At 36.4% G+C, this 10,460-nt stretch overlaps 1 protein-coding gene across 1 annotated transcript; it reads right to left on the reverse strand.

The window, feature by feature from the left end:
• Positions 1 to 7,076: 7,076 nt before the first annotated feature.
• Positions 7,077 to 8,039, reverse strand: LOC132028071 (olfactory receptor 2T29-like). Its single transcript, XM_059416723.1, has one exon. It carries the CDS (start codon positions 8,037 to 8,039, stop codon positions 7,077 to 7,079), a length of 963 nt encoding a protein of 320 aa, XP_059272706.1.
• Between the last annotated feature and the right edge of the window lie 2,421 nt (positions 8,040 to 10,460).

Here is a 10,460-nt window from a genome sequence, read left to right on the forward strand (position 1 = left end):
TAGCAGGAATGTAACATTCCACCAGGAGACTCCCAATTGTGTTCAAACTATCAATCAATAAGCTCAGCCCCACCCGAAACTTGTTTGTATCTGTCTATAAAAATCCTGCACTGACCCAGCTCTGGACCTCTCGGTGTTATCGGCAACGAGCGCCGCAGAGGTCCAGGTTCGAACCTGCAATAAACAACCCTTGCTGATTGGCTTTGACTCACATCTCTGGTGGTCTTTTAAGGTGGGGGTAATATTCAATTGGCATTTCATCTGCTTCCTTCAGAGAGTAGAGTTTGGCTGAGGCTCATCCGTGTAGAAGCGCGGAACTGCGTGTCAGGCCTCATTCCTTTCCTGGTTGAATAACATTCCGTGTATCGGGTGTTGGATGGATGGACCGCATGGTGTTTATGCACTTGTCCTCTGATGGACATTTGGGTGGTGTTTGTTCTTTGGTGGTTATGGATAATGCCTCCACACATACTCCTGGACAAACCCTTGTGCAGAGGGACGCTTTCATTTCTTTGGGTGCATGCCCAGCAGGGGAACTCCTGGGTCACGTGGTGACTATGTGTAACCTTTGGAGGAGCTGCCAGGCCAGTCTGCAAAGTAGCTGCTGCTGCTGGGTCCACAGGTGCCATCCGCAAGGCCATCTGCTTCTGCCAAGCTGGGGCAGTCCGGCCACCTCTGACCCTCCCCCACTCCACATGTCCTGTCCTCTCAGTTTAACTATGTTGATTTTTAAATTAAATCAGGGGTCATTGAATACTTAACCTTCTACCATCGAAAGGAGCGCTGTTGGAGGCTGTCTCCTGCAGAAAGGCCCAGCACTCTGCAGCTGCCTCCCCCTGGGGCTGGGCCACTGAGATTAATGGGCACGTGGGCGTGTTTGCCCTCCCAGCCCCACTGCCCAAATGGGAGAGAACTCAGGAATTCTCCAGCAAGTCCTCAGCCTACACATTCCCAGAGTCTCACTGCAACAGTCACAGCTCTTTAGGATAAAAGAATTACTTCTCAACAATTCTTCACATAAAAATATAACTCAACAACTTTTTTTACCTTTTAAAATTAAAGGATTGTTAAAAGATACTGTATTCATTTTACAGATACAATATTACAAGTTTGAAGCACTTTATGAAACCCAATTACTTGCCACCTGTTTAAAAACAGATTTAATTTCATTGCGTGCCTTCAGGATCATTTAAATTTTATCCACAGCCTGTTTGAGTAAGTAGCATTTAATTAAATAGGAACAATTATACAAATGGTATTCTAATCTAAAAGTGTTAAGCCACTGAAAGACCTGCGGATCCCCTTACCCAAGAATCCAACACTGCCACTGGATGCAATCAGCAAGAGGTTCTTTATTGTTACGCAGGCGCCTGCGGGTGGTCAGCAGCTCCTGCTAGCTGAGCACACCTGGCTGAGGTGGTGCAGGATTTTTATAGACAGGTACAAACAAGTCCCGGATGGGACGGGGCCGATTGGCTGACAATTTGAACATTTGAAAAAAAGGCATACTTGGTGTTAGTGGATTGGCCCTGGAAGACCCCCTCGTGCGAAGAGAAAGGCGGGAAGGGGAAACAAAAAGGGGAAGTTTGACCTTATCACTCAGCAGAAAGGCATCCTGGCTATGTGACCTATGTGACCATGCAGCCCCCTTACCTACGTGACCTAGGTGACCATGCAGCCCCCTTGCCTACGTGACCATGCCCCGGCTATTAGGAGAGGGTATCTTGTTCAAACAGGAGTCAAGTGTCATGCCCTAAAAGCCAAGTGGTTACAGAAAGGCAAAAGAGCAGTTACATTGAATTCAACCCTGGGGGAAGGGTCTTTTCATTGCAAGGGGAGGAGGGGTACTTTTACACAACAAAAGAGCAGTTAATTAGTTAACGACGGGGGATGGGTGGTCTTTCAATTACATTGGGATTTTACCAAGGTTTCACCCTTCGGCTCAGGTCATGATCTCAGGGTCCTGGAATCAAGTCCCACATCGGGCTCTCTGCTCAGCAGGGAGCCTGTTTCCTCCTCTCTCTCTCTCTCTCTGCCTGCCTCTCTGCCTACTTGTGATCTCTCTCTGTCAAATAAATAAATAAAATCTTTAAAAAAAAAAGTCACCAAAAAGGAGAGAAAAAAAAAAAGGGAAGCTTTTGCCAGCCTCGCTCCCAAGGGACAAGGGGAGTAGCAGTGGTTGTCAGGTTCCATAGCAGCTAAAACTGCTGGAAGGATGACCATAGGTGAGGGCAGAGCCTCAGAGGGGAGTATCTGACCATTAACAGTCTCTGCCTGATAGACAATGCTGAGGGTATCAATACAAAGATCTGTGTCTTCTAACCTTTAATCATTTGCTTGTGGGCTGTCACTGGCAAACCACGCAGAAGGCTGAGGAACAATTAACCCCTTCTGGTCACAGAACAAACATGCATGAGCTGGGGGGATAGAGACTCTTCAGCACAATGAAGATGTTTGTCCTCTTTCTTCAGTTTGTGGGCACTAAATCAGTCTATAACTATATAGTTTGTAAATTAAGACTTTGTAACAAAATTTAAAAATCATTGATTATTTGTACTACCAAAATAATCATTTATGTGAAGATACTTGTAACAGACACTATTTTATTTTCAAATAATTGCTATCAAGATTCAACAATGACATCACTAAGCTTATTAATAGGTGATTTATTTTGGAATTGGGGACATATCCATCCTATTGAATATAACCCAGTCTCCAAGCACTGAAATGGTAAGATCTTAAATTAGCTCACTGAAATTCACCAAAACAAAACAAACAAACCAAAAAAAAAAAAGAAGAAGAAAAAAGAACAAAAAACATACAGCAGCCTGATTTTCTCACTAAAATAGAAGTTTAAATTACATAACTCAGATTTTTAACCATATCATTAGAGGTTTTCATTTTTGAAACTCAGTGTCAGGTACACTAAATTGTATGTTTACAGAAAATAACCTAAGAGGGGAAAAACAATCAAAGCTATGTTAAATGTTAACTTTAATGTATCTGATTATGTTTAAGAAGCGTACTACTTTAGCCATCTCTAGAAAATAGTTTTGCTCATTATGTTTCTTCAAATGTTATTTTTGAACACATTTAAGAAAGCAGAAATTTTATGAAAAAAATAATGGAAGATTTTTCTATCCAATGAACAATAATATTAATTCTGAATTTGGATGAAGATTTCCAATAATGGTCTTTAATGTGCTCTAAAGGATGTAGAAACCTGAAACCTTGTTACCATGGGATAGACATGGTTCCTCTGGCTAGAGGTATCACTATCACAAACACATGAATAAATTAAAAAATTGAAAATGTTAAACTATTTTTGAGCAGCTACTTGTTTGATACTTGTAAGCAAGTGCATTTGAGTGCTTGTAGCTCTTCCATTTCAGTTTTTAACTCTAGATGCAGGAAATTTTAAACACAAATTCCAAGTATTAGGTGTTGTCTATAATTTGATAAATAACTTTACCAACTACATAAACTTGTAAACTTTTATTAGTAAAGACTGTGGAAATTGTATTTTAGACACATTCCCTAAAAAGAAAAGTAATTGTTATAAAAAAAAATTAAAGTGATTTTTTTTGTTGTTGTTGCTGAGGTTTTTTGGTTGGGAAAATTGGACATCCACATGCAGAAGAATGAAACTGGATCATTTCATTGCACTACACACAAAAATAGGGTCAAACTGGATGATAGACCTAAATATGAGACAGGAATCCATCAAAATACTTGAGGAGAACATAGGCAGCAACCTCTTTGACTTCAGCCAAAGCCACTTCTTACTAGACATGTCTCCAAATGCAAGGGAAACAAAGGCAAAAATGAACTACTGACACTTCATCAAGATAAAAAAAAAAAAAAACCCTTTGCACAGCAAAGGAAAAAGTCAACAGAACCAAAAGACAACTGACAGATGGGAGAAGATATTCACATTAAGGGTTAATATCTCAAATATAAAGATTTTATGAAACTCAGTAAGTTCCATGGAACAAATAATCCAATCAAGAAATGGGCAGAAGACATAAACAGACATTTCTGCAAAGAAGACATCCAAAAAGCAACAATCAAATGAAAAAGTGCTCAATATCACTTGGCATCAAGGAAGCACAAATCAAGACAATGGGATAGGTCCTCATACCAGTCAGAATGGTAAAATTAAGTCAGGAAATGACAAATGTTGTCCAGGATGTGGAGAAAGGGGAATCCGCCTCCACTGTTGGTTGGAAGGAAAGATGGTGCAGTCTCTTTGGGACATAACATGGGGGTTCCTCAAAAAATTGAAAATAGAGCTACTCTATCACCCAGAAATTGCCCTACTGAGTATTTACCCCAAATATGTAGGAATCCAAAGGGACATCTTCTTCCCAATGTGTATAACAGCAATGTCCTCAATAGCCAAACTGTGGGAAGAGCTCAGATCCATCAACAGATGAATGGATAAATAAGATGTGATTATACAAACTCACACACACACACACACACACACACACACACACACACACACCACAATGGAATATTACACAGCCATAAAAAATGATATCTTGCCATTTACAATAATGTGGATGGAACTAGAGGATATTATGCTAGATAAAATAAGTCAATCAGAAAAAAGATAATTTTCATATGATCTCACTGATATGTGGAACTTAAGAAATAAGGCAGAGGTTCATAGATGAAGAGAGGAAATAAATGGTTCGGGACAAAATCAGAGAGGGAGACAAAGTATAAGAGACTCTTAATCTCAGGAAACAAACTGAGGATTGTTAGATGGGAGGGCAGTGGATGAATGCAGAGACTGAATGATGGAAATTGGGGAGCATATGTGTTGTGGTAAGTTCTGTGTGTTATGTAAGACTTATGAAACACAGACTTGTACCCCTGAAACAAATAATATATTATATGTTAATAATAAAAATTAAAAAATAAAATTTTTAAAATTATAAAATCTTTGTAATAATGTAGCTCAATACCACATTGTGTTTTATTTTGTCTCATTTTATTCTTCACATCTGGCTGTTGTAAATGGAACCATGAAATGTATCATTATAGTCATAAAACTGAGGGGTGATACATACATTTCTTAATTACTTTAGAGTGTCCATATTGTATTCAGTTTTATTGCAACAAAAAATATTGAGAATTGGTTTTCTGCTATCGTTTTCCAAAACACTGCAAGATCTTTGTTTTACAATCATGAACTAATCATGTGTGTCAAGAGGAAAATTAATCCGTACTTTTGAAACTGTCTGATTTTTCACAAGTTGGACACAGCCCCATTATAAAATGGTAGATATATAACCATGTCTGTGGTTTTATGGACCAGGTTCAAAAGGCCCCACATATTCCAAATATACCATTCCTCCATCCAGTCCATTCTGGTGTCAAGGCATGGTCCATTCAATTTAGATCAACACCATCTACTTCACCATCTTTGCTCACTTCGTCTCTCTACTTGCAGCGCTGCACTTCCCCAAATGACCACTAATTTAACATTTCTAAAGTGCAGATCTAATCATTTTGCCGCTGCTTGTAAAACTCTGGGTCACAGAAGGGCAAGAAAGATTTATATAAACTAAAGTAGGAAAGAATGAGCGATTGAAACATTTATCCCTTATGCTTTGCCAACCTTCAGACATTTGCACATGTTGTGCCTTTTCTGTGGCATATTGTCCCTGAGAACGTCCCTTCTGCCACAGTCTCCTGTACTTATCTGAGGGAACATCTAGTCAACATTTGTACTGAGTTACAGAGGCTGATCTCAGTCCCCTTTTTTGACCAAATCCATGTATCACAGCTAGAACAGATGTGTACTTATGAGTCATACACTTTCCGCATTAGCATCATATATATATTAGGCTTATCATAATTGTATGGTACCTCTTTCCATATAAAACTATAGAGGTTCAAATTCCTTGAAAACAGCAACCATATAGTGCTCAAACTTTAAACTCATTTAGCTGTTATTTTGGATTATAAGAGTTTAAGTATTTATTGAATAAATGACAAAGTTTGTATATTTGATATCATGCTTCTCTTTTTTTGTTCAATAAAGTACATACTTCAAAACTCGATTCAGACATCACCTCAAGCAGGGAATCTCCCCTAAATCTTCCTTTCATCCTGAGTTCATATTTGTCCCGCAATTTCTTATGCAAGCATAGATACAAAACCTACATTTTAACCACTAGGTGCTTTCAGTTTTGGACCATGTCCACATAGTGCATATCATTGTGGTCTAGCAAACTAAGGGATGATACAAAGTATGGAGATTACAGGATTGTCACAATAATAATTAGTCACATTGAAATGAGCATATTTTATAAGATTATAAAATTTTACACTTAGAGAAAGGTAGTATGAATAAGAATGGTATAAACCACAGCCACATACCTATTTACCCAGACTCAACAGTTAACATTTTTTTTACCTCTTTCTCTTCACCACCCTTTTCTTGCTCCCTCATTTCAAGCAATTATATAGAATCACTTGATCTTTTTTCTCTAAATATTTTAATTATGTATTTCCTAAGAATATGGGTGTTCTACATAGTCAGAGTGAAGTTATCAACTTCACTAAATATAAAATAACTATAATATAATTGTAAGAAATGTTTTGAAAGAATAAAAATTAGAAAATTAAAGACTTTCTAAAAAATAAAAATTAAAAAAATAAAAAGGGGGGTTTCTTTTTTTTAATTTTTAAAATTAACTTATTTATTTTCAGCATAACAGTATTTATTATTTTTTCACCATACCCAGTGCTCCATGCAATCCATGCCCTCTATAATACCCACCACCTGTTACCCCATCCTCCCACACCCCCGTCACTTCAAACCCCTAAGATTGTTTTTCAGAGGGTTTCTTTTTTAATACAGGGAGGCAATATATAACAGTTTCCTACTATATAGTTTCTTTTAAAAAAAATTTAAAAGAGAATGAGTTAGAGGGGCAGAAGGAAAAGCAGACTCCTCACTAAGCAGGGAGCCCAAAGCACAGTTTGATCCCAGAACTCTGGCTGGGATCATGGCCTGAGGCAAAGGCAGAAGCTTAAACTACTGAACCATCCAGGTGCCCCTACTTTATAGTTTCTTGAAAGACAAGTCCCACATTCAACATTTTCTTCAGAGCTCCCATAACATCCTTATTTCTTAGACTATAGATCAAAGGGTTGAGCACGGGAGTGAGTATGGTGTAAAAGACAGATACCATCATGTCCTTCTCTGGTGTATGGTAGGAGCTGGGGAGCATGTAAGTATAAATGGCAGCCCCATAGAAGAGGATGACCACAGTCATGTGGGAAGAACAAGTGACAAAGGCCTTCTTCTGTCCTTCTACTGAGTTCATCCTATGGATGGTGATGAGGATAAAGTAGTAAGATCCTGAAATGACTATCACAGGAATGAGAAGCATAAGGACACAGCACAGGTACATGAAAATCTCATAGACGGAAGTGTCTGAACAAGAGAGTTTCAATACAGCAGGGACTTCACAGAAAAAATGATGTATCTCTCGAGATCTGCAGAAGGGGAAGGTCATGGTGATGGGAGTCAACAAGAAACCATCCACTGAACCCAGGAGCCAGCAGCCAGATGCTAGAAGGTGTAACACCCGATGGTTCATGAGGACAGGGTAATGAAGAGGATCGCAGATGGCCACATAGCGGTCGTAGGCCATGGAGGCTAGAAGAAAAAATTCTGAACCTGCTAGTGTCACATAGAGAAACATTTGTATCCCACATTCTATGTCTGAGATCTTGTTCATACCCATGACTTGGTCTATGAGCATCTTGGGCACAGTAACAGAAATATACATCATGTCCATGAGAGATAGCTGGCTAATGAAAAAATACATGGGTGTGTGGAGGTGGGCATCAGAATGTATCAATAGAATCAAGATGGTGTTTCCAGACAAGGCCATTAGGAAAAGCACAAAAATGACCAAAGAAAGGAGAGCTGGGTGTTTGGATTCACTAAAGATTCCCACCAGGGTGAAATCTGATCTTCCAGTGTGGTTAGCTAGCCAGTTGATGTTCTCCATGTGATTTCATCTGGGCAACCTAGGAAATCTTTGGGATTAATGAATCAATCACAAAACACCACCCACTGAAATGAATGTGTTGAGAGAGAAAGAGAGAATGAAAACCCAATTATGTTATCAGAAAAAAAAAATCCATGGTTTTATAGATTTAAAGAATACACATTATCTGTATTTATATAAATTTACCATTTGGGAGTTTGCATTGTTCATTGTATCATGAGTTTTCCTTTTGATATAATATCCTTTACCCAGAAGCATGTAAATGTTTAGGTTAGCTGTTGCCTTAATGAAACACAAAAGATGAATCAAGATGTAGAATTTATATATATATATATATATATATACACACACATATATATGTATATATGTGTGTATATATGTATATGTATATATGTATACATATATATGTATATATGTATTTAAATATGTGTGTATATATGTATATATGTATTATGTATGTGTGTGTGTGTGTGTGTGTGTGTACACACACGCACAGTCTCTCCTTCTAGAATTTTTATTATAGATAAACAAAATACCATTAACCTCTCTGGTCTAAGAATCGAACTGAGATTTGTTTTTTTGTTTTTTGTTTTTTGTTTTTTCATTTATATGACATAGAGAGCACAAGCAGGGAGAGTGGCAAGCAGAGGAAGAGGGAGAAGCGGACTCCAGGCTGAGCAGGGAGCCTGATACGGAACTCAATCCCAGGACCCCAGATCATGACACAAGCCAAAAGCAGATGCCCAGCTGACTGAGTCACTCAGGTGTCCCTTCAACAGAAATCTTAAAAACGCTTTAAGGTGCATTCTACAAAAGAAAAAAGATAATTTCATATAAGAAAAACTAATTTCACAGTGCACAGAATTATCAAATCATTACCTTGTAAAACTGAAACTAGTAGAATTTTAAGTCAGTAATACCGCAAAAAGAACAATCTAATGAACCATGGAACATTACTAATTAAGTTCACTAATTGAATTGAAATTTTAAAAAAGAAAAAGGAAATGTATAATAAAGAAAAATAAAAAGTAGCCTCAACAAAATTTGGGGAAAATCTATATGAAATTCTTGAACCCCACAGTGAGGCACTGTGATTGTTTGGGGTAACCCACAAATCCCCCCAAACAGATCATGATCCTAACCAATGACCAAACCCTTAGATAGCCTAGGGTCACCATTTTGGAGCTCCAACTCTGAAGCCAGACTGGCTGTGTGTCCAGCTTATCCTCTATGCACTCTACCTCCATTCATTCTACATACATAAAAAAGAGGAAAAGAATAATGCTATATCATGCATATGTTTAGGATTAAGTGAGGAAAGTGCTTGACCATTACTGGTTACAGATGACTTATGAATAAAATAGTTAATAGGTACAGTAATAATTATGCAGAATCTATGTAAGAGATGGCTGCTACTATTATCATTTGAAAATATGAGATCCATTATGTCAGTTCACAAGTTTAATATTTATTTATGCATTTAAAGATTTGATTGGACCATTTCTGTAGTCCTAAATAACTTAGGAGTGTATATGTGTGTATATGTATTATACATATATATGTATATATATATACTTATTATATACATGTATAATTATTCTATAAAAATGAACTTTAAGATATCTATACTATATATTTTAAATACATAATATTTAATTATATATATAATAAGATAAGATATTATTTTACCCCTAAAATAAGATACATAATAAGATATATATATCTTATTTTATGGATATATCTTTTTTTATTGCTAAAATAAGATATATTATATATATATTGTATATCTTATTTTAGCGATAAAATAAGATATATATATAATATATATTATTACCCTTATAAATAAGATAAATAAGATATTGATAATATATATTATGAATATATATAAATAATATAATATAACATAAAAAGATAAAGATAAATATAAAGATAAATGAATAAAGATATAGATAAAGATAAATATAAATTTATATATAAATATAAATTATAAATATATAATAATTACAATATAATATAAATAAGACATATAATAAGATATACATATCTATATATGTAACAAGTTATATATATCTTATTTTATCGCTAAAATAAGATATACATACATATCTTATTTTAACCCTGATTAAGCAGAACTTTATGAGAAATCTATCTAATTTGTATCCAGTACATGTTTTTCCAAGTTGAAATTCATCTTAGAATTTCTACTATCTACTTACATTTCAGAGGACAGGAAGTAGTATTTAGACAGTCATTGCTATTTATCAGAGAAGGCTTTAGTTGTTTCCCCAAATGTTATCTGCTTTAATGCACATAGCAATTAATTGTTCATGGAACTGAGATTCAGAGAGCAAAGTTGAACAACACTATGATATTTCTGACTCCAATTTACCATTTACTTCTTTATCTTGCTGTTCACAGCCA

Source organism: Mustela nigripes, chromosome 12 (genome assembly GCF_022355385.1).
Source record: "Mustela nigripes isolate SB6536 chromosome 12, MUSNIG.SB6536, whole genome shotgun sequence".
Lineage (NCBI taxonomy): Eukaryota > Metazoa > Chordata > Mammalia > Carnivora > Mustelidae > Mustela > Mustela nigripes.

Bases quoted from the DNA above. Each gene is read 5' to 3' on its own strand.
- LOC132028071 (XM_059416723.1), bottom strand. From the start codon at position 8,039: ATGGAGAACATCAACTGGCTAGCTAACCACACTGGAAGATCAGATTTC.